This window comes from Physeter macrocephalus, chromosome 16, assembly GCF_002837175.3.
Source record: "Physeter macrocephalus isolate SW-GA chromosome 16, ASM283717v5, whole genome shotgun sequence".
Classification (NCBI taxonomy): domain Eukaryota; kingdom Metazoa; phylum Chordata; class Mammalia; order Artiodactyla; family Physeteridae; genus Physeter; species Physeter macrocephalus.
Window position 1 is genome coordinate 96,991,374 of NC_041229.1, and position 25,377 is coordinate 97,016,750.

Genomic DNA, 25,377 nt, shown 5'->3' on the forward strand with positions numbered 1-25,377 from the left:
CAGGAGCTCACTAGGTCTAACAAATCTTAGATTCCTGCAGGCACACTCCTTAATGTGTGGCAAGTCGTCTCTTCCCATTTCTTCCCTCTGCCTCTGTTCCTAGCTTTAATGAGTTAATCTAGAGCAGTGGTCCTCAATTTTTCAAGGGCACCAGGATCACCTAGAAGACTCTTTAAAAACAAATTCCTAGGCCCACAACCAGAATTTCTGCTTCAGTGGGTCTGAGGTAGGGATCAAGAATTTGCATTTTTAACAAGTTCCCAAATGATGCTGATGTTATTGGTCCACTTTGAGAGTCCCATGTTGCCAAGGTCACATAGGAGCAAGCACTTAGTCTGGAGAGTAGATGCTTATTTCATGAGCGCAGGTTCTGATGGGAGACAGAAAAGGGTTTCTCAAATGCAAACTCTGTGAATCCTCTAATCTAACCCCCTTGGTTGACATGACTACAGGCAACAATGGACACATTAGCATGTCAAACTATCAACACAGGGACCTTCAGGTTACCATCTGTTGGTGCCTTAGAGCACAAGCTCCCAGTTTTTTCAACTCACTGACCATAGCAAAGGGGAGAAAGCCCTGCTTGGTACCTAGGAAGTGCACCATTGTTGAGGAAAACAGAAGAACAGTGAGAGATCAGCAAGGTTATAATCATTGAGGAGACTAGCACAGCTCTAACGCATGCTGGTCCCCAAGATTTACAATAAAAATCATGATAATAGCTAAAATCTATTGAACACTTACTTTGTGCAAAAAAGAAAAAAAAAACCTGTTCTAAGTGTTTCATATATATTAGCTCATTTAATCCTCAAAACAATTCTACGAGCTAAATACTATTCTTACGCCCATTTTACAGATGAAGAAACTGAGTCCCAAGAAAAGGTAAAATAAATTAACCAAGATTACACTGCTAGGAAGTAGCAGCATGAATACCTGAACTTAGATAGTCTAGCTCTGGAGCCCAAACTCTTGAACATTTTGTTCTACTGCCTCTCAAACCAACTCTACACTGCAAGTGGCAGCTGTCCTTCCCAAGCTCCACTCAGGCTCACAGACCCATGCAAAAGACAAATGGGGCACATTCAGAGTCACTTCAAACTGCACCAAAACCCATAAATTCCTGGTCCAAGCCCAGGTTTGAGTTACACACACACACACAAGCTTATCTATTAGGATTGGCAGTTAAATTCTCAGGGGAATTATTAAATTTTTAGTGGCAGGGCCAAAACAAAAACAAAAACAAAAACCATATAGAAACTCAGGCTACAACCTGGCTAGACAGTAAACTCCATTAAGGGCAGAACCATTAAATTCTTTTAACAGACCTAAAGAGGACTTCCCTGGTGGCGCAGTGGTTAAGAATCCGCCTGCCAATGCAGGGGACACGGGTTTGAGCCCTGGCCTGGGAAGACCCCACATGCCACGGAGCAACTAAGCCCGTGTGCCACAACTACTGAGCCTGCTCTCTAGAGCCCGTGAGCCACAACTACTGAGCCCACATGCCACGACTACTGAAGCGCGCACACCTAGAGCCCGTGCTCCGCAACAAGAGAAGCCACCGCACCACAACAAAGACCCAGCACAGCCAAAAATAAAATAAAAATAAATTAAAAAAAAAAAAGACCCAAAGAGCTCTGGAAAATGCTAAGCATTTAGAAATTCTATGTACATCTCAAAGTGACAGTACAGAAAGAGCACAGGTGTAAATCATCAGTGGGGAAAGATCAAGAGGAAATTTCCTAGGGTAGAGAGAGATAGAGGCACAGAAAAACTTAGTCACACATTATAAAAGGAACAGAAAAGTTCGCTGACAAGGCCCAATATTTTCCTCTAGAAAAGCCTGAAGAAGCACAGATAATTCAGCTTAGAAACCAGGACCTAGGTTCTCGACAAGCATACTTCTCACTAGTGGAATAAGGAGATGCAGCAAAGGGCTGGGGTAGAGAGAGCATGGATGCTCCAGTGATTGGTGGAAACCAAATCAGTAAAAGGCCCTGGATGCTGTGTAAGGCATCTGTGAAAGCTGGGTTCTCTGGAAGGAGCTGCATTTATTTCTCTGTTTCCCAGGCAACCAAGCCAGCCCCTTATTGCCTTTACTTTCATCACTGGAGCAGAATGAAAGGTAATTGGGTTAATTATTAAAGAGGTCCTAGCTAGTACCACCACCACTAATTGTCCATTTATCTGGGGTTTATAAACAGCTACCTTAATTGATGTTGAGTTGGAATGTGCCACTTACTTTATTAGCCTGGCAACTGGGAACCGGAGAGGTAAAGAACATGGAGAAGGGTCCAGACAAGGAGATAAAGGGTCCAACCAGAATTATCATTCATTTCTGTTCATACTCATGTAAGTATACCATGATGGCCTTCAACTGTATTCACTACTTTTCATCTTTCCTAGATTTGCCAATTCAAATGAAGATCTGGTATAAGTAATTAAACCATCTGTTTTATTAAACAACTATGATATTAAATTGAGAAATTAGACTAATTCTTAAATGTCAGCAAGCCCGAGGACCCAGATGTCCACCTAGTTGGCCAAACTAGATTAGACAGGCCTCCTGAGAGTAATTCCCTAAGATACCAGAAAAGTGGGGAATATCTAAGAAAGAGAACCAGTGTTTTTAAAAAAGAGGAGAGGGGCAAAAGACAACCAAAAATAAAGTTAACAAGAAAAAGAAAAGCAAATTCTTGCAAAAGGGGTAGCTCTATTTTACTCACAACAGGCAACAAACAGAAGGATGCCTGGGATATGAGATTACATAAAGCAATAAATTATAACACTGTATCACTGGGTTTGTAATGTATACAGACATAATATATATAGCAATAATAGCACAAAGGAAGGGTATGATAATGTAGCTATAATGGAACAAAGTTTCTGTATCTTACCAGAATCAAGTCTCTATAAGTCTGAAGTAGATCCTGATAAAGGACAGTTTAAAATCAAGAAAGGAATTAAAATAGCACATTAGAAGCTATCCACTTAATACAAAAGAAGTCAGTAGGGGCTTCCCTGGTGGCACAGTGGTTAAGAATCTGACTGCCAATGCAAGGGACACAGGTTCGAGCCCTGGCCTGGGAAGATCCCACATGCCACGGAGCAACTAAGCCCGTGCGCCACAACTACTGAGCCTGCGCTCAAGAGCCCACAAACCACAACTACTGAGCCCACATGCCACAACTACTGAAGCCTGTGCGCCTAGAGCCCATGCTCCTCAACAAGAGAAGCCACTGCAATGAGAAGTCTGTGCACCGCAACAAAGAGTAGCCTCTGCTTGCCGCAACTAGAGAATGCTCGCGCGCAGCAACGAAAACCCAACACAGCCAAAAATAAAAACAAATTAATTAATTAATTTAAAAAAAGAAGTTAGTAAAGGAGAAACAGTAATTTAAAAAGACATTAGAAATACAGAAAACAAACAGCAAAATGGCAGGCAAAAATCTAACTATATAAATAACGTTAAATGTGAATGGACTAAACAATCTAATCAAACGGCAGAGATTTTCAGACTAGATAAAAAACAACTATATGCTTTCTATAGGAGACACACTTTATATTCTGATATATAAATACGCTGAAAGTAAAAGGATGGGAAAAGATATATTACACAATCTACATCCATAAAACAGCTGGAGTAGCTATACTGATATAAGAAAAACTAGACTTAAAGACAATATTACTAGAGAATATAACCTTTAAAAATTGTGAATCATTATGTTGTACACCTGAAACTTATATAATATTGTACCATCGTCTATACCTGAAAAAAAAAAAGACAATATTACATGAGATAGAGGAACATTTTATAACGAAAAAGTTGATTCATCAGGGAGGCAAAACAATTACAAACATATATGTACCTAACAACAAAGTTCCAAAATATATGAGGCAAAAACTGACAAAACTGAAGGGAGAAATATACAATTCAGGAATAATATTAGAAATTTCAATACTCCATTCTTAATGATGGGTAGAACAACCTGACAGAAAATCAGCAAGGGTATACAAAACTTGAATAACACTATCAACCAAGTAGATCTCCCTGGCATCTACAGAACCCTCCACACAGTGACAAAAGAATATACAATCTTGCCATGCACACAGGTAACATTCTCCAGAACAGACCATATGCTAAGCCATAAAGCAAGTTTCAATAAATTTACAGTAAATGAAATCATACAAAGTATGTTCTTAAACCACAGTAAAATTAAATAAGAAAGCAACAACAGAAGGAAATTTGTAAAAATTGAAGAACACACTCCTAAACTAATGGCTCAAAGAAGAAATCCTAAGAGAAATTAGGATGACTGGGCACAAAGCCCATGACACTCAACCAGGCCCCAATGACCTGTAGCTAGAAGCAAAAAATTCCTGACACTTACCATTGATTTTAATCAAAATACTAAATTAAATCCAACAGGACCACATCTGCTGGGAGCAGATGCTCATTAGGATGAAAGTCAAAAAGATTAGACAGAACAGATAACTAATACCCTACATTACCCAGGTCCCTATCCCTCAGCGTTTTTCTTCCAGTAATTACCAGGAAGAAGTCAAATACTAGGGCTTCTCATTTCACTTATATGAGGTCTCAAGCATGCAGAAAAATATTATAGGCTTAAGAACCTTTCAGCAGATACTCCCTACTTGAACTCAGGCAAAACATGGCACAGAAGGCAGAAGAGAGTTATTATGACTTAGGCAGACCTGGTTTAAAGTTCCAGGTCTGCCTCTCACTGCATTATATTGGGCAAGTAATGTAAGTAACTTCTCTGAACCTCAGCTTTCTTCCCTACAGAATGGAAACACACCATCTACTTCATAGGGTTGTCATAATGTATGGGAAAGCACTTTGGACTGTATCTGGCCCATAGTAGGCAGTCATTAACTTCATTTCCTTCTCTGTTATAGATTGCTATTACTACACAGAGCTAGAGCTGTCTGCTAAAAAGTCAGCAGGGGGAGCGCCCGAGACTTTTGCGTGTTTCCCCAAAAATATACCGGTAAAGTTGCAGTAGCTTTAAATGTAGTTATACCTCTTTAAGTACAGGTTCAGAATTTGTGTTGTTGAAGAAGGGGCCTGGTGTGGGTTGATGGGTGACTGGAGGCCACCAGGAACCTACAGAATTGTGGAGAAGACAACAAGATAAGGCGGAAGAGATGAAGATTAACAAGACTATCAAAACACTTCTCTGTAGCAGCTTCTGTTTTATCTTACTGCTTTCAGGCTCTTGTGGGAGGAAGTGGGCAGAATGGATCTTAATTTTCTGCAAATCCATTTTTGTTGATGATTCTGAATGGCTTTGGCTAGGGTCCATTGAAAACTCATTTGCCACTGGTAATGCCTCCTAAAACTGCAGGTGCGTATATACTTTGTTCCTCCAGGTCTGCCAAATTTCTATGCTTCACCCCTACAAAAAGACACTCACCATACAAAGGGTTCTGCCTTATGTTTGGAGCTAAGAACCAAACAGCAAGACTGAGGTACAGCCAACCACCTAAACTTTGAGCTACAGAAGAGCAGGGATCTTGTCTGTCTTATTCACTCTGGTAGCCTACAACAGTGCCTGGCACACAGCTGCGGAACAAATGTCTACTGAATCTAATTGTTCTGAGACCATCACAACTTCATTCCAATCATACAAGAGAAAGTGCCTTTCCAGGAAAATTGGGAGTGCGTACTGCTAAAACACTAATTTGTCTTTACTTCAAAAGCCATTATTACAGGAGCTATCTCTATTACATGATCACAAATAAGTTTAATAAAAAGCAAAACTTCTGTGTCCAGGAGGGCATGAAGGCTCAGGGAAAGGCCTGTTATATAATAAGATTTTCCTTAGCAAGCACTACTGGGTCACAAAAAGCTATGTCTAGAAACCACTTAAAATAGAGGAATTAGGGGCTTCCCTTGTGGCACAGTGGTTGACAGTCCTCCTGCTGATGCAGTGGACACGGGTTCGTGCCCCGGTCCGGGAGGATCCCACGTGCCGCGGAGTGGCTGGACCCGTGAGCTATGGCCGCTGAGCCTGCACATCCGGAGCCTGTGCTCCGCAATGGGAGAGGCCACAACAGTGAGGGGCCCGTGTACCGCAAAAAAAAAAAAAAAAAAAAGAGGAATTAGAACAAATAAGAAAACCCCTGAAGATCAGCCAAGTTCCCTGGGACCTCTTTCCCTCTTCTAGATTAAGGACCTAGAAGAAGAATGCTATTTTGATGCTCTGTCCTTAAAAATAGCTGTGGGGAGGCAGGCAGACTAGGAAACAGAAGTCCCACTGCCTGGTTCACTTCTGGCTCCTCTACTTCTAGCTGCATCACTCTGGGCAAGTTAGCCTTCTGGGCTTCAGTTCCCACCACTGTTAGATAATAGCACCCATCTCATAGGATTACTGTGAGAATGAAATGAAATATGACGAGGAAGAGCACTTAAAACACTCCCTAGCATACAGCAAATGCTCAATGAATGTTAAGCTTTTTTTTGTTGCTGTTATTATTATCACTGGAATTTTCTCAAGAGAAGGAAAAAAGTAACACAAAACTGTCAACAGAATCTGGAGGGACATCCAAATGTCTACAAATGATGAGGGCATTTAAGAAAAAACCAGTGGGGTAGATGGAAACTATTACATACAGAATGGATAAACAACAAGGTCCTACTGTATAGCACAGGGAACTATAGTCAATATCCTGGGATAAACCATAATGAAAAATAATATAAAAAAGAAAGTATATATGTGTATAACTGAGTCACTTTGCTGTACAGCAGAAATTAACACAACATTGTAAATCAAGTATACTTCAATAAAAAAAAAAATGAAAAAAAGAAGAAAAGACCAGTGGATACTGTGCAACATGCATCTTGAGAAAATGGGAGAAATGAGTTTAAATGTGAATGGAAACCATCCACTAATCTAATTCAAGAATGAGCTTCCTGAGAACCTAGATTTCCTTCCTCTCAAGGCATTCTACATCTTTTGTTAGAGAACTTTTCTCAGTAGATTTCATGTTTGTAAACTGCCTGCTGGAACATAACCCCTATATTCAAAGGTATCCATAAGTGAAACTGGGCTATTTGGGGTCAGACCTCTGGGCATAAAGTAGGGAAGAAAAAATGGAGGTAAAGAGTTATTAGATCAAAGGAGAGAAAAACAACATACAGCTGTTCCAAAAAAACTAAATGCAAAGGAAATAGAGACTTCCCAGCAGCAGAGGAACAGGGAGCTGCTGTGTTGGGTGGTAGAGGCAGATGTCTGGAACAACGAAGGGTGGAGAAGAACTCTGTAGTACTGTCTGGCAGCAAGTGATTATCTGCCAGTGAGGAGCTTCCACGTGCCATTAGTCAAGCCACACAGAAGCGCCAAGCAAGGAGAGGCACAGAGCCATGGGGTCTGTTTACCGACTAGGGCCCTCCTCAGTCAAGGCTGTCAGGACACCATGGTGCAGTCTACTCCCCCACCAAGCCTGGGCCTATGAAGCCCTGGTGTCCAGTAGAGAGAAACCATTGAGGTTTCTGGGGTTTCTAGGCCTTGACACTGGGTCAAGGATACTGCTACTTAAAGGAAGCCAGGTCCCATGGCCTACCAGCTGCCACAACAGCTTGGTCAGAAATCACATTCCCCCAGCCCAACAGCGCTACTGCCTCACACCGATCCCTCTCTACCTTTAACCATCACATGGCCCAGATTTTCCAAAACGTAATGTCATTTGAATTTTTAAAATAAAGATGCTTATTAAAGATACACCAAGAGACTTCCCTGGTGGCACAGTGGTTAAGAATCCGCCTGCCAATGCAGGGGACACAGGTTCAATCCCTGAAGATCCCACATGCTGTGGAGCAACTAAGCCCGTGCACCACAACTACTGAGCCTGCGCTCTAGAGCCCACGAGCCACAACTACTGAGCCCACGTGCCACAACTACTGAAGCCCGCGCCCCTCAACGAAGAGTAGCCCCTGCTCGCTGCAACTAGAGAAAGCCTGCGCACAGCAGTGAAGACCCAGCGCAGCCAAAAATATTAAATAATTTATTTTTTAAAAAATACACCAAAATGTGGCTTGATTTTTATAGTTTTTAATGCCTTCACATACATAAATTTACAAGTTGGCAGTGGAGGTGGGGGGGAGGGGGGAAAAGAGAAAAACCTTTGTCAGGAAAAAAAATAGATAGATTCTGCTTTGTTTCCTTCTCTAGAGACTGCCCAGAAGCAGCAGCAGACACTGGGTCTCAGCCCAGTCACATCACGCATATTAGCCCCAAAACACTGGTCACTAAGTTATTCAGCCACCATAAAACTGCCTCTGCTGGGCTTGTCCAGTCCATTTTCTATTCTGTGGAAATTTCTAAGCCAGCTCCACAGGTCCCTGTCCTCCTCCTTCCTCTGAAGATTCCACAGGGCCTGGAAACTCCATGTGCTGGCACCAGCAAAGGGTTGGAGAGGTGTGCTTTCAGCTCCTAATTAAATCACAGGATCTGGCTCATGGGTACCTCAACAATAAAACATGAGCAAGGAACCTTTATCATTCAGTTTAAAAAGTCTATTTGCTGGATTAAGAAACAAATGGTTTAAATAAATTTTAAAAAAGATGTCTGGGGACCTCCCTGGTGGTGAAGTGGATAAGAATCCACCTGCCAATGCAGGGGACATGGGTTCGACCCCTGGCCCGGGAAGATCCCACGTGCCGTGCAGCAACTAAGCCTGCACACAACTACTGAGCCCACATGCCACAACTACTGAAGTCCGCGCGCCTAGAGCCCGTGCTCCGCAACAAAGAGAAGCCACCAGAATGAGAAGCCCACACACCGCAACAAAGAGTAGCCCCCGCTTGCTACAACTGGAGAAAAGCCCGTGTGCAGCAACGAAGACCCAACACAGCCAAAAACAGATTAATTAATTAATTAATTAAAAAAGAGATGTCTCAAGGAAGTGGGAACGGGCAAAAGAAGCAGCTTTCCCCAATCTGTAGTTTCCTGCCCTGAAGTAAGGAACCAAGTACAAGACCTTAAAAAAGAGTTTTCAACCAGATGCCAAGATGCCATCACATCAACATAGGTAAAGGAGGGGAAAGCTTTACCCGGCTCCCTCCCCCTTTAAATTTTCAAAATCCAAAGAAACAACTCCTTACCTGCCAGGACCCTGTTAACAGAAGAGTGAGTAGCCAAACCAGGCTGTCCACGTTCATGAAAAATCCCAGCATAAGGCAAGTACTCAGGCAGCAAGAAACGCCTATAAGATGGGAAGGAAATCCAAAAAAGAGGGGATATATGTATATGCATAGCTGATTCATTTTGCTGTACAGCAGAAACTAATACAACAATGTAAAGCAACTACACTCCAATAAAAATTTAAAAAAACGCCTATATGAAGGAATCTCGCGTTAAAAGCCTACTATAGACTGCCTTAAAACAAAGGAGATATACTATCTACCAACCCTCAACAATCAAAGATAAGGGATCGGGCTTCCCTGGTGGCGCAGTGGTTGAGAGTCCGCCTGCCGATGCAGGGGACATGGGTTCGTGCCCCAGTCTGGGAGGATCCCGCGTGCCACGGAGCGGCTGGGCCCGTGAGCCATGGCCGCTGAGCCCGTGCGTCCAGAGCCTGTGCTCCACAGCCGGAGAGGCCACAGCAGTGAGAGGCCCGCGTACCACAAAAAAAAAAAAAAAAAGATAAGGGATCCACTAAGCCTAGGAATCCACAGAAACCTAGAGCAGAGTAAAATTCCTTTCACACATTTGTATCTTCTTCCAATCTTTCTTCTAAAGTTTCCTGGGGCTTCTATTCTTGAACAGGATGCTCCCAATGCCATTTTTCTATGTCTTTTCATCGTGGTTAATCATTTCCTGTCAAGTCTTTAGGTGGCAGGGCTGGACTGTAGGCTCACTAGGAAATAATTCCAGATATGGACAGTCCAGACCAGAAAGTAGGTTTAAAAAATCCCAGGCTCTCATAAAGCCTCCCTCAAAAAAGTCTCTCGTAAAAGTTGACTATCCAGTTCTTACCTTGGGACAAAGCGTCCAAGCGAAGGTGCAGACATCCGGGCATTTCGTGGAGCTCGGTGCCTGGATCTGTCACCATTGTCCCTGGAGAAGACAAAAAGACTACACCTAAGAGAGTCACTAAAGCAGAAACAGACACCAGCCCAAAAGACAGACATCCCGCAAACTAAATTCCTACACTTAGGTGAAGGTCCCAGAGAAATCAGTCATCTGGTTGCTTACTAATTTGGGTGGCACATTAATATACTGTGTTTCTGGAGTACCTCAATTAAAATATTTATGAGCATTTACTAACAGTTCAGTAAGAAGGAAGATTTTTCTTGAAATAATGTGGTCTCTGAACTCTGCAGCATCTGAAATTGAAGCCAAGTTTAGATCTTCTAAAGGGATTTAGAATGGATATGTATATATGGATATATATATATAGCTATGTCTTTTTCTAGATTGAAAGATAGAGAAACTTTGGCTTCGGGGGATCTTGAAGGAAGAAGAATTCTCCCATCAAGTTCATTCAACAAATGGTTATCTTTAAATCTGTTTAGGTCCTTGGTGTGGAAAAATCATGGATATGTGAAAGAAAAACAACACAAGAAAAAGACTAGGCAGTCCTTTCTTTTAAAGACTGAAAAATTAACGATGAAGATTATTAGACAATGCAATCCTAAACTCGGTCATTTGATTAAAAAGAAAAAAGTCTAGTGTTTTCTTTATGGTCTGTTAAAGTAATGGTAATAAACACCATTTATTAAATATCTACTAAGTCCTAATACAAAGGTTATTAATATGTTACCCCATTTAATCTTTCGAGTTTCCCATTAAGTCTCATTAGATCTGTTTTACAGATAAGGAAACTAAGGACCAGAGAGGCAAATGCCCAAGGTCACACAACTAGTAAGTGGTTGAGACAAGATTCAAGGAAGATCCATCTGACTCTGAAGCCCTTGCTCTTTCCACTACACTTCACCGCTTCCTACAAGAGAAGACAGAAACTTCACGTGGCTTAGTTTCCAATGCATCAAAGGAACAATAAGCCAAAGGGCACTGGCTGGATAGAGCAGTTAATTAGCTGCTTAACCAACTCCACAAAATAAATGAAGCTCTTGAGAGCTTGATTTGGGGTATTTTCTGAATTCTTCCTTTGGATTATCTTCAACTTAATGAGATAATCTTCAAACTGGCACTGTAACCAAAGTTAAGACAACACTTTGGCTTTCAAGTGTACTACTGGGACCCTTACAAACCAGAAATGAAAGCCTAGGAAGGTTTTTATATCTTGGTGGAACTGGATGCTGAGCATTTAGAGACAAATCAATATCAGGGATATTGGAAGCTGATCCATTAAAAGTCAGTACTTGGTTTTTATTTTCCCAGAAGAGAAAGCATATTACTGTTTTCTTTAACGTATCATATTCCTTTGACTTGAAACTCTACAGATGAAGGGAGAGGCAAGGAAAGAGAGATAAGACCATATGGAAAGTGAAAAGGGGATTATAAAGAACAACGAGATCAGAAGTTCCTGACCAGCAGACTGCAGCTCTGGGGAACCCACAAATTATTATAAGGAGTAGCTGAATATCAAACAAATAAGACAGCTCCCAAATTAAGTATATTATTACTTTTCAAGTATATGTAGATTCAAGTTGTGATCAAAGTACCAACTCGGTTAAAAGTACAAGTGAATTCATGACAGCTTTTCATAACAGTATATTTTACTTACAGATGGGCACTAGAAGTACAACTAATTATCATGAGAGAAGTTAGAACACATATTGAAGTTAAGAAGGTTCCTAAGGGGGGGTGGGGGGAAGGGTCCTAAGCCTCAAAACGGTTGAAAATTAAGTTATAGAAAGAAGCATCATGGGACAAATCCAATTACTTTATTCTACAGCTAAGAAAGAGCTGTTCTTCCCAGAACCACGTTGTGGAGCTGACAATTTACTTCTGAACAAGGGCCAAAGAGCCCTCACTCTCTGGACAATAAACAGTACTCTATCTGGCATTAGCAGAGTTCAAGAGCAGGGAAGGAGAGGGGTGGGCAGGAGACAGTTCTGATCAGCAGTTACCAAAATCAAACATGACACAGAGCTGGTGAAAGGACATATGAAGATAACTTAGAAAAATGGACAAATGCCAGGGCTGGGAGAAAATTTGGCTCCTATGACATATTTCACAAGCCTCTTTTAATTGTTATTAAAACCTAAAAACAATTAACTTCTTTCTGATTCAATTTCTCCTTCCGTCTAAAAAAAAAAAAAGGGAGAAGGAAGGGCAAAACATGGTCAGAGATAATGGCTTTATGTTATTTAGAGATTACCGGAAGATATATATAAATATATATACATATATATGAAAATCAGCTGGCTCAGATACAAGCAGTCTCAGACTGATGGTTACATTAGGCACAGCAAAAGAGGCAATAATATTGAGTGAGTGGAGATGTATCTGCTGGTCCTCAGCTTAACATCTTGACTAATGATGGGGAAGCAGGAGTTAAACAGCATCTCAATAAATGTAGAAAAAACTTCAAATTGAAAGTGTTGAGCACACTAGCAAAGAAGGAGAAATGACAGAACTGTACACAAAACAATTAGTAAAATGTGAAATGTGGTGAACACGCAAATGAGATGCTGCCTATGGGAGAAAAAAACACAGGCATCTAGGAGAAAATAGCCTAGAACAGCTCAAACATTTCCTGACAAGGAAAAACTTAAAACATGAATGGGTAAGGTGGCAAAGGCCAGAATGTCCAACCACAGGACAAGTTAAGCAAGTAGAGGGCAAAAGCCCCAGGTTTTAATGCTGGCACACAAAAATCCCTGACTAAAAGCATGGCTCTAAATAAATTAGAGGTGAAAAGAGCTACTAATGACTCTAGCTTCTATAGTCTAGAAAGAAGGGAAAATTCAAAATAAGGAGCTGAGATGGGGAAACAAACTTCAATGCAAAGGGTATCTGCAAGGGCGGGGTCGGGGTAGAAGTGAGGGGAGAGGAAGAGTGGTTAAGAGTTTCAAGAAAAGGGCAAAGAAATTAAAAGTACTTAAAATAATGTTCAATTTAGAAAACTACACAGACTCTGACACTCACTTCAGTGCTGATACAAGACCAACATGGAGCAAGCTTCCACGAGATGAAGAAGGCAAATTTAGGCAGAGACTAAAGATTAGAGGATGTTTGCCAGATGAACAGTGGGAGAAAGGCAGACCCAGGGAGACAGTTTACCTTAGGAATAATGGAGGGTGCTAAATACTGGGCCTAACATAACATAGCCCATGCCCTTTTCAAGGGGGGTACTTAAAAAAAAAAACAAAAACAAAAACAGTGAAGACCAGGGTATGCAAGCACGCTGGTACCACTCCTCTATCACTGGAGGACTCTTTCTCACCAGAATACTTTTCAGGGAAACACCAGAGAAATCCTCATCAATTTCATCAGCCAGAAGCTGCCTTTAAGCCAGCAGGATAGAAGCTGGCTGAGTTATTAATGGCCTTCCCAGTTGTTGAACTCTGTGCATCTCTGATTAATTCTCAGAAGGCTATTTGGGAAGGAGAGGGGGGAAAAATAAGACTTTCTCATAAAAGATTTTGTAAGGAAAAAACACCCTTCAAACAAGCATCCAAGACAAGTGCCAAATACAAGAAAATGCATCTATGGAACAAGGGAGAAACACAGCAGCTACTCTTGCTAAATGCCTGGGATTAATTGCCTCAGAGAGAGGCTGTAACTTAAAGGAATGTAAAATACACCTACAGACTGCTGTCTGAGTCCTAACCAGACAGTCAGGCTGCCATTACTACTCAGTGACAAATGGCTCTGACTTGGGCCTTTGTAAATGAAGCTCTGGCAGCACAAAGCTCAAAAGGCCATTGTCTTCTTGACAATACACAGTTGACTGTGCTGAAAATTAGACCATTAAAAAAATACTTGTTTCCCTGTGCTCTTCGGTTTCTACTCAATCCCCAGACAATAGAAGGCCTAGCTGGTGTTCCTGTCCTTGGATGGCACAGTGATCTTGGCCAAGTCCTTTCTTTACTCGGGTGCTATTAGTAAGGCTCTAGACTCTACTTCGAAGGACTGTGCACGCATGTCAGGGCTAGATTTCTGGGAGGAAGGCACATGCCCAACTGATATCATTCATAGGGGCTACCTAATAGCATAGGTCTCTTGGAACTTCAGAGCCTTCATTTTTCTCCAAGGAACAGTAATATAACAGATAATTAACACTTACAAATTCCTCTCCTTTCTTTTTCTTTTCTTTTTCTTTTTTTTAAATTTGTTTGTTTGGCTGCATTGGGTCTTCGTTGCTGCGTGCAGGCTTTCTCTAGCTACAGCGAGCGGGGGCTACTCTTTGTTGCGGTGTGCGGGCTTCTCATTGCCGTGGCTTCTCTTGTTGCGGAGCACGGGCTCTAGGCACACGGGCTTCAGTAGCTGTGGTACGCAGGCTCAGTAGTTGTGGCTCGCGGGCTCTAGAGCGCAGGCTCAGCAGTTGTGGTGCACGGGCTTAGTTGTTCCGTGGCACGTGGGATCTTCCCGGACCAGGGCTTGAACCCATTTCCCCTGCATTGGCAGGCGGATTCTTAACCACTGCGCCACCAGGGAAGTCCTCTCCTTTCTTGTTCTACCTTTAATTTCATCTGCATGTATTATGCAAATCCATATTCCTATTGTGCATTTTATGTTAAAAATAAATACATATCTCTAAGTGATAGTTATCCTCCTTTCCCCCTCTTCCCTCACAGCTGTTTAATTCTTTAAATCCAGATATATTCCATTTTCTTTTTCTTCTCCTAGCATTCCTCATAATAAATATTCGTATGTATTTTAGTTGCCCAGAAAGAATACTAATTTTAAAGCTGCCAAGCAATATTATATATTTCTAAGCAATAGGCTCAAAATCCTCAGGAAAGACCTGGAATTCAGGTAGGCATATACTTTATAAATATATTGGGGCTCCACAGGTACCAGATATCCTATTCCTAATTCTCAGGAAGTCTCTCCACTTTTCTGAAACTTTTCATTGTTCTACCTCTGCTGAGTATAAGGAAAATCCTTCTAAGATAGTTAGTTAGCTCCAACAAAGATCCAAGAGCTTTAGGGCTAAAATAAACTTCAGAGATTATCTAATCTGATTTTACAAGGTCAGACATTGAGGCCTAGGGTAGGAGAGGGACTTGCCAAAGATCAAATGTCATATCACAGGCTCAGCCAAAACTGGAACACAGGGCTATTCCCTAGACAATAGTTGTCAGGCTCTGGGAACCAGTGGGCACTAACAAGAGATCCCAGCTCCAATCACAGCTGTTCTGGGAGTCACTTGCTACTTTACAAACTTAGTTCAAAATCAGTTCCAGTAAGAGTAAAAAAGGACTCCGGCAACATTTTATTTGGAGAAGTAGGAAGTGAGGCAGCTGAGCTCTCACACAGCTCATCTCCCCAGGAATATTCACAAACAGGCCCCACTCTTATAAAATACCAAGGCCTCTTATGTCCAATACTTAACATTCAGTCCTCATATGTTCACGTATGTCTTTTGCCCACTGTTTTCTAACTGGTTTTCCTGCATCCATATACTTGCCACCTGCCTAACAACCACTGTCAGGATTCGCTGCCTAAAACACATGTTGAATAATGGCTGTCCCTAGACAAAAACAAGGTCAAAACTTCTCAGCCAGGCACTCCAGGCCCTCCACAGTCCATGTCTTTCTGATCTTCTCGCTCAAAGTACAAATACTCCATTGCTCTAACCACAGATGTATGCAGGGTCTCCGAACAAACCCTGTAAATCTTCTGTGTCTGGGCTTTTGCTTAAGCTACTTTGTCTAGAATCTCCTTCCCTACTTCCATCCTCCACGTCAATTCGTCAAAGTCCTATGGGGTCTTCACACCTAGCTGAAACCCATGAAGCCTTCTCACATCTCCCCAGGTACTCTCTCCCTTCATACAATGCTGTCCTGTACTTTAGGGGTACCTTATTACAGTCTATCTTATAAGATATTGTGTAAAACTCTGATCATGTTATTCCATAGCTTAAAACTCTTCAGTGACTCCCTCTCACCTGCAGGGTAAAGTCCTCCTCCTTTGCAAGGCACACAAGACTCCCCAAGACCTGGTGCCACTCTAACTCTCAGGGCTCATCTCCTGCTGTATCTTGGACTTTACAACCTGACCATACTTGTCAACAAGGGAATTCCTGACATGCTCCATGCTGTTTCATGTTTCTATGACTATGCATTTATTTGCCTTTCTTCTAAGTATATCTGGAGAAAAGTCCTATTTTAAGACTTTCTCTTTTATAAACCCACGCTGTAAAAAACAATCAACCACCACAAACATCAATTAAATGAAATTATTTAAAACTCTGGTAAAAAGGAAGTGAATGGTTTCTTATCTCATCTCACTTTAAGAACTACTTCTATACAATACCACCACTCAGTAACCGTAGCTGGTTGCCTGATCCTTGACTGCTTCGGCAGGTTCCAGTCTGTAAAGAGAATAGTCACTTTACAGCGTGTTCCCTTATAGTTTCTCTTGCACTTCTAATATCAAAGAGATTATGGTCTGTAAAGTCAAAGGAAGAGACAAAGGCAACCCCATTTCAGAATGAAGTACACGACTTCTTGCTCTGAAGATCTGTCCTTCCCTTTCTCGGCTATAAGTAACATATCTGTTATTAGTAGTCACTGACTCCCATAGGAGTCCTGGAAATTTGGGGCACAGAAGAGAGAGCAGGGGCAAACACTACCAAGGACATGTGGCTTCTAGCCATGGAATTTCTAGCCATGAGAACTTGACACAAGTATATGAGTCTCACAAAGCTGTCAGGATTGCACCTACAGACAGATAAGAGTAACATCATCGGGTTTCTAACATATTTTCTTTGTGTGACTCAATTAAATTTCAGTAGTGGCAAAAGGGCAGATGAAGAATATTAAATTCTGAACTATAAAGGTGAGTAACTTCTATGCCACACCCAATCAGATGGCAGAACTGAGTGACAGCCTTCGGAACTGTCCTCAGCTACACTATATACCAAGAAGACCTTTTAATGACTTCCTTGCTAGAAGGTGTCTAGCAAGGGGACCGTGAAAGCCTTCTGGTTGAGGCTCCTCTGAACATGTGTATGTGGTACTGCTAGAACATATCATGCCAAACTAAGGAACCAGAACCCATCTTGGGCAACCAGAAATGACTGTCATTCATTTCACAATGAAACGGTTTTGCATATTTGGTCACAATATGGATTTCTGGGTAAAAGGAACCCAAATACAACGAGATAAATTAGGAGAGTTAATAAAATAAATGTAAGTGACTTCAAGACACTTCATCTGAAAGACTAGGCTGAAAGACTAGAATTCTCACTGAGATGTTTTCCCCAAGTACAGACCGGTGTCACAACTGTGAATGAAGGACTTGTTCTCTCTGTGCTGGCAACAATTTTTAAGAAGTTGAGAGACTTCCCTGGTGGTCCAGTGGTTGAGAATCTGCCTTCCAATGCAGGGGACACGGGTTCGATCCCTGGTCGGGGAACTAAGATCCCACATGCTGTGGGGCAACTAGGCCCGTGCGCTCTGGAGCCCACGCACCACAATGAGAGAGCCCGCACGCTGCAACTGCTAAGCCCACGCACTCTAAGAGCCCACGCACCACAACTAGAGAAAAGCCTGTGTGCTGCAACAAAGAGCCTGCGCACTGCAAAGAAAGATCCCATGTGCCGCAACTAAGACCCGATGCAGCCAAATAAATAATTAAAAAAAAAAAAAGAAGTTGAATATAATTATACAGTGTTGGAGATATTTGTGACTGATCTAATCTGAAGCTTCTCCAGTTCTGACTGTTGTTAGCTCAGGGTATCCTTGCCTTGGAAGGCAAAGCAGGTAAAAAAGAGGCAAGAAGATGAACTGGAGATGATTCTAGGATTATAATTACATTTAGAATAACAGACAAAATGAGGGGGGGCGGGGTGAGGGTAGCTTGAACAAGAGCCATAAAGTCACAGGTTGCACCTCTTTTGCAGGCCTTAGAAACTACGGGAACACAGCACTCAACCTGGGCTTCATAAAAGCCTCCCTCCCTCTTTCCAAAGGGATGGTGAAAATAAAAATGTGAGTTTTCCTTATGCTTATTTGCCGTCTACATTCTAGCAGGTGGTCTGAGCTCAGAAGGAGGCAGACAGCAGGGTCAAGGGCAGCCACACCTTTACCCTGCTTGTGAACATCTTTATGCAAAGACAGATGCTGAGGGCTTCAGGACAGACCTCCTGAAAGCAGGTTTCTGGATGTCCTGTTTGTGCATTTTGATAAACACAGGGACCCTGCAGTCTCAATCCTTGCCACAGACAGAGACAAATGACAGGAGAAGATGCCTGCCTGGGAAGATGGTCATTAATCCAGACCACAAAAGAATAGAAAGTTTAACCTGATGTTGACCAACCTTCAAACCTATCTTCCCTAGCGATAAATCGAGATAGTCTTGTTCCACAGCAAGCTCATGGAGCAAGGGCCCAAATATGGTTGTACATCATTTTTAAAGGTTTTTAAATCTGCAGGACACTAAAGTCAGACACTAAACATGCTTGCTCCTGATCTCTAATCTTCGACATGTCTGACTTTGGTCAAACCTCTGTATCCTTATTTTAAAAAACACCATGAAATGAACAACTATCTCATTGGGTTATTATAAGGAGTAAACAAGATTTTAAAAGATATATGTATATTAATATATTTATATATACTACAAATGTTGTGTATGTTATAAATTAGTATACATGAAAAATATGATAGCTGATACCTTTCATTCAATGGATGATGAAAGAGAACCAAAAAAGATGGGATCTGCGTAATGTCTCCCTTTTGTTTCCTGAGGCCCCTATACACCTGGATGGGACAAGCTAGAGAATGGCAAAATGATCTATGACTTAGCAAATGGAAGGACACTGAAGAGGTCGGAGTGGGGTGGCAAAGGCAAGACCATGCTGTGCTGTGAAGGTGAGGAAACCCAGTAGAAGAACAGTCTCTCTTAATGGTACCCTAAGTGTTAGGATTCCAGGCCATCTCTAACTTAATCTGCTTCTCTGTACTTGAAAGAACTATAAATTATGACTGTATAAGCCTGTAACTTTCTTTCTAGTTATCAAAGCTGAGAAAAAGGATTGGGGTAGAGAAATTAAAATGGGCCGGTACATTCCCTAATTTCTCACTTTCTCTCTCCTCAGAGTACCTAGAAATTAAGAGAAGAGGCACAACCACAAGCAGCCCTCGGTTTACAGTAGGGGGAGGAGGGCAGGGAAAGAGACAGAGAAAGAATGAACAGACGGTAACTCAACATCAACCAGCCAGCAACATCCTTCACTAGAAGACCTGGACTGCTAATATTGAGGTGACTAATCCACAGCTGCTATTAAAAACAAGATTATAGTCTGCTTCAGCCCCACAAGAAAGGCAAACACCAAGGGGAGGGACTTTCGGAGGGGCTTTAGAGAAACCAGCCCATTGTTACTAACCAAGGAGCAATACAGTGGTAAATCAGTGCATGAAAGGTGAAGAGGGTGATGTAAATTCAGGCTGCGCTGAAGCCAGGGGGAGGCGAGAGCACAGGTGGGCTGTGGGGAGCACAGGGAGGAGGCAGTCTGACACAGGAAAATCAAGGGGGAAGGAAGGGGAAAGGGAGGAGGTGGTAACAGAAGAAAGAGAAGGTAAGATGAGAACAGAACATTTTAAACTAACCCAGAACTCCACTGTGAAGGACAAGTCACGAGGCAAGATACAGCTCAAAGGCATGAGCCCCACGTTTCACCACTGTGAAGAGATAACAGCCTTCCAAACATGCGTGGAGAGAGGGCTATGCAATCTGCACTGACTCTCAGAGCGCCACGGGATTACTGAGGCTTTTGAGCAGCACCAAGTCCCAGCAGCCTTGGCACTGTGCGTTGAAACTGCTTCCCTGAATAGACCCCGGTGCTGGAAAAATCATTTCTACAGGGGAACATATTTCCCTACAGGTGTCTGCCTGGCTAAAGGAGTGAAGACTCTCCCTTCACTGATGTGCCCACGTCCATCTTCCCCCAGCAGGGACTTAAGGCAGAAGGACACATCTGAGAGTCATAGAGCGGCTGGGCCCTTCTCCCACCACCCCTGCTCCGTTTGCCACAGCACAGCTGTTTGAGGGCATCCCTGCATTTCTTTCACATTTACATCTTCCTCAGATGAATGAGCCTCCCATTGAGGGTTCCTTCTGCTTCCCAGTACACATTTGGCCAGTGTGTTTAAGGATTGTATCGGGAAGGTCAACTGGTACAAAGGGTGTTCCCACCTTCTTGGTCCTCTCTGGCAAAGATATTTCTCAAACACTTCATAAAGCTCCACTGCAAGATGGCTCCTGGGGAACTATTCATTCAGCTCATGAAAGAGGAAGGTGGAAGGGAGGCAGGAGCTCTTAAGATCCCAGACCTGACCAGGCTATGTCAAGATGAAGGGGAAAAAAAAGGAAGATGACTGACAAGCTGTCCTATTCCAGTGCTGCCAGCAAAAAAGACAGGGAAAGAAAAATTTTTAACCACCCTTCCCTCTTATTCTGCATGTTTTGAGAATATCAAAATATAGGAATCAAAGTAAGAGCCAAATGTCCAATTTGGTACAAGCCAGGAAAGCTCAGTTTCAAGATGGAAAGAAACACAATGCATGGCTAGAAAGGTCAGGAGCAGCAGGTCAGATAATGTAAAACCCAGCAGGAAGATTGGGGAGCTTGATCTTGGAGCCCAGGGCTGACACTGCTCCTTTAGCTCACCCCTGTACCCCAGCCAACCGCTCAAAGAGACTAGAAGAGCAAGGAATCACCTCTCAACCCCCATGTTAATTTGACAGGCAACTTCCAAAGGATCCTTACTGGGGGTAGAGGGAGACTGAGAACGTTTAGGGGCAAGGGAGTAGGACCTCAGAGAAGCAGTGTGATTAAGGGTACTGAGAGAATCTGTCTCCTAGGGAAATCCGAGTATTGTCTTTGTTGTTAATCTCTGTATCTACTCTGCTTAAGAGAAAAAACACCAACCCTCCTGTCTCCCTGATGTTATGAAGACAGTCCACATGAAGCACTTCCACAGTCACTGCTCACGCAAACAGGAAATTTAAAAGTTGCCTAAAGAGCAGCGGTCATCTTCTCCCAGCCTGGCCTGGGGCCCAATGGGCTGTCTCTTCCCAGAGGCTTCAGGGAATCAGCAGTGCAACTACCAGAGGTGGGAGTGCCCTGGGCATTTTAACCCTCTGTCCCTCACCCCATCCTACTTCTCATAAATAATAACTTAGGGGTTTGAAGCAAGAATGTCAAACCACTATTGCTCAGAGTGGCCAACTTGGAAGCACTCACAGCTCGGGAGGACGGGTAAGAAAGCAAGTTGAATATATACTTACTCAAAGTCCTCAAATTCCAAGTCGGTTCCCTCTACTGATGGACCCTGGTTGTCTGAGGAAGAGGAGGTGGTGGAAGAACGGAGGCGGTTCTGTTGGTAGCGCATAGAACGCTGGCGGATACTGTCTCTCCGTGAGAGATACTGGATCATCCTCTGGGCATAGTATGCAGCAGGAGATAATCTGAGAGAAACAGAGATGAACAAACACAAACTAGCACTAATGTGGGGAATACTGTGAAAGACAGTAAATCCAGCTCTCCCATCACATCTCCCTGCTGAGGCGAACTCTGGAGACATGAAAAATAAACGGCATTTAACTCACCAGGAGGTTTGTACTGCACAATATGCTTATCAGACTACCACCAGTGTTTCTGTTCTGAGATAAGGCAAACAGGCTGTTTAATCAGTCATCATCTGATCAACAGCTGCCCCTTCCAAGAGTTTAACACTGGACCTTTCTTTCAGTTTCTTAAGGGACCTCTTTTAACTTCTCAGGGTGTGCCCTTTATACAGATTCGCAGATTTTCCTTAATCATCCATATTCAAAATATAAGAAATGAAAGGGACCACAGCTTCTTTCATTTTATAGATGAGAAAACAGGCCAAGAGATGGTGAACCCGAGATGACTAAAGAAGGCATCTTCAGGCATCACCTTCACCAGGACTCCTTTCTTCTCCAACAAATACTTGTAGCTCCAGATTTGTCCTAGTTCCTTAAGAGTATCTCTTTGAGCCTCTTATCTCTCCTTTACAGATTATCCAGATATTTTAACACAGAGAAAATATTCAGGATAGAGACTGAGAGTAAAATATACTCAGGAGAACAGAAAATCTAAAAGAAAAAAACAGATTTTTTTCTATTTCTTATGACAGAGCATCAGAGGCTACGTGGGCACTGAGCAACACAAAAGACAACAGTCACTCTTCTTCTCCGTTACAATGGCTGTTCTCAGTAATTAGTCTTAAAAGACTTAATTTACTTTAAATTAGTAAAAAGTCTATATTCTTCCAGCTATGGTTCACCGTCTTCATACTCCATGAAAATGTCAAGTGTCCTATACAATTTGCACATTCCCTTCTTTCTCAAGTTCTTCCTCCATCTTTCACAATGCATATAATTGGAGACTGTGAACTGAGAAAGTGAGAGAAGAACAGTAACAGAAAAATGTTTTATATATAATATTAAGTGGATTACTAAGAAATTTCAAGACTTAAAACCTGCCTAAGACCTAAAACCTGCCAACTTTGATTCAACAATTCCACTGGTAATTTTATCCTACAGAAACACACCAGGATACGAAGAGATATATATATTGCTGGCACTAGTGAAAAACTGGGCAACACCCCAAATGCCCACCAACAGATTAAATAAATTATATCTATACAAAGAAACACTATATAACAATTGAAAAGAACATCCCTATATATGCACAATGAAAGCCCTCTAAAATAAAATTTTAAGTGGGGGAAAAATTACAGAATGGTATGTATATACTAATATGTATATAAAAATATTTATTCCTGTAATTAGAACAAAAAAATGAAACACAGCAATCCTGATAAGGATTCCTAGGGACCTTAACTTCTATAATGTTTGAATACAGAAGGGAAAAAAAGCATGTAACTTCTTTTTTTTTTTTTAAATGGAAATCTGGAAAAACTGATTGAGAATGGAAATGGAAATACTTACATCCAAATGGTAGGAAAAGTATTTACAAACATCTTGCTGCCTGACCTTTCATTACCCCTGGACAAAGTAAGCCTCTAGGTAAATCCTCCGTAAATCTACTCACTCAGACCAAAGGAGATCCTGCAGTCAACTGCTACACGAAACAGGGCTGCCTCTGAAATGCCTGTCATCAGAGGTGGTGTCCTTCTGGCCAACCATCAAACAGAATTTCCAAGCAGGCCAGATGACAATCTTTGGAACTCAAAAGTCTGTGTTATGGAACAATATGCTGCATTTGGCACCTCTGAATCCAAATTATCTTTATACAGTAGGTGGGCATGGGACGTACAGAGGCCTTGGCCAAGATCATCAGAGTATAAGATTTAAAGTTTCAACTTGTGGAACTTTCACTGTCTCTTTGGGCACCTGTTCCCATGCATTTGGTAAGGATGAATCAAGAACCCTAAATTTTCAACAGACAGAAGCCAATACTCTTGAGTTGTTCCTATAGCTACCAAATATACAGAAATCTTCCAGTAGAACAATCGTTGTTGGTTAAATTCTCAAGTCAGTCAGAGTAGAAAAGAATGTTTAAAAAAAAAGTTTTAAGAGGAGAATGAAGATTCTTTTTTTAGAAAAGGTTCTGAAAAGTGACCATAAATACACTCATTACTGAGTTGATAGCCTACCTTAACTAATGGAAAAATTATATTATGGTGATAGAGGTAGAAATAATGTTGATGCTAACAATAATAAATAAAGATTGTCCTTTTATGTAGGGGTAAAAATTCAGCACTAGGTAACCTCAATTGTTTAATTTCACCATTGGACAGGAATTCCCTAAGCTACAAAACTGTGCATCAATGGTAAAGAAAAATGGACTCACAATTATTAAGTACAAGTACATCATAGCCCCATCTTTTTAGGTATCCACAGGGAAGCTAAGGATCTGAATGCTGACATGTCTCATAAAGGCTCTGACCTATACATATTATGCAGGGCGAAATATAAGAGGAAAAAGAAATTAAACAACCAGTAATAAGGTAACAATCATCCTCCTACTGAAGAGTGGATAATTATCAAACTCTAAAAGTGTTGCAAGTGAATATTTTAAATAACTCCTCAAGTTTTCTTCAAGGAAGAATACTTCCCCCTCCAAAAAACCCTTTTTTGTGTTTAAAGGGAAAATGTAAAAACAACACCACCACAAAGTCTGGCCTTTCTGTGATAAAAAGATCTGAGTAGGAATAAATAAATTTATTACATGAAAGGAGGACAAATAATGGTCTTTAAGAGTCACCATTAAACTTTGTCAGGTTAAAAATTCTGAGGATGAGATTCCCATTACTGTCCTAAAAGAAACTATTTCACAGCAAGAAGTTCTCTCAGGGTTTCAAAGAATTTGATTCATGCAAAATATTTCCTTCTCTTATTTAGGGCTTATTACTTTCAAATATGACTAGAGACTGACATAAACTTCCTTGTTTCAGTCATCATCTAAGTTGCCTACCCGTTTTAAAGTCATCAATCCCCATGTTCCCTGATCTGCCATTTCTGGGGTACGGAAAAGGAAGAGGATAACAGGGAATCTTTTCACTAGTATCTCAGAAAGAATGCTCGGTACCATGACATAACTGTAGTAACAACAAAATCACTCAATAACCTTGGAAACAACTTGATCTAAAGGTTTTTCCAGACTTGAAATTCTTAATCTACAGCAAAGCTCATTTACCCTTTTCTGACCTACACTGTTAACTTCAACCCCACCATTATAAATTACCCTCTTCTTTTGGCAAAGCCTCACAATGTGCGGTCTGCTGTTGCTAGAGAATGTGCAGGTTATCCCCCTTTCGGATCATTAACACAATTATTAAGTCCTGCTGTGACAACCCCAAAGGGCTGCTCACTATAAATAAATGTTATATATCAACTCAACACCCCAGCCTCGGTCCTGAGTTACCAGTATAAGGTAAAGGTGGGTCTTAAACTCATCTGAATTCTTTTTTTCTTTTTATGTCTTCAAGAACTTTTCAAATGTCTTCTCATGGGGGTAAGGCAAGCACTTTAATAATATGTCAACTTGTTTTATTCAGTTACCCTTTTGTCAGTCACCTCTTCGGTCACATAGTCTCCAAAACTTCAACATCTGAATGAACTTGATTTCCACCTTTTGATGTTCTAAATTTTCTCTCAAATGAGAGAGAATTGTTTGTTTTTAATTTGTAAGTGATTTCCCTATTAATAAAAACTTTTGTTTCCCTTTTGGCTGTCCATCTGAATGGCAACAGCCTCTCTGATGAGCCGAAAAGAAATAT

The 25,377-nt window shown here is 41.6% G+C and overlaps 1 protein-coding gene across 12 annotated transcripts in view; it reads right to left on the reverse strand.

Moving 5' to 3' along the window:
- LOC102989160 (activating molecule in BECN1-regulated autophagy protein 1) overlaps positions 1-25,377 on the reverse strand; it is a 164,135-nt gene that overhangs the window by 74,531 nt on the left and 64,227 nt on the right. For 11 of the 12 annotated variants that reach the window (XM_055091401.1, XM_055091395.1, XM_055091397.1 and 8 more), the window contains 3 exons: positions 21,395-21,574; positions 9,999-10,079; positions 9,125-9,225 (listed from right to left, as the gene is read on the reverse strand). In XM_055091401.1, coding sequence (XP_054947376.1) covers positions 9,125-9,225; positions 9,999-10,079; positions 21,395-21,574 — 362 coding nt within the window. Of the gene's footprint in view, positions 1-5,042; positions 5,126-9,124; positions 9,226-9,998; positions 10,080-21,394; positions 21,575-25,377 lie in introns of all 12 variants that reach the window. The other variant, XM_055091405.1, reaches the window with a different exon arrangement.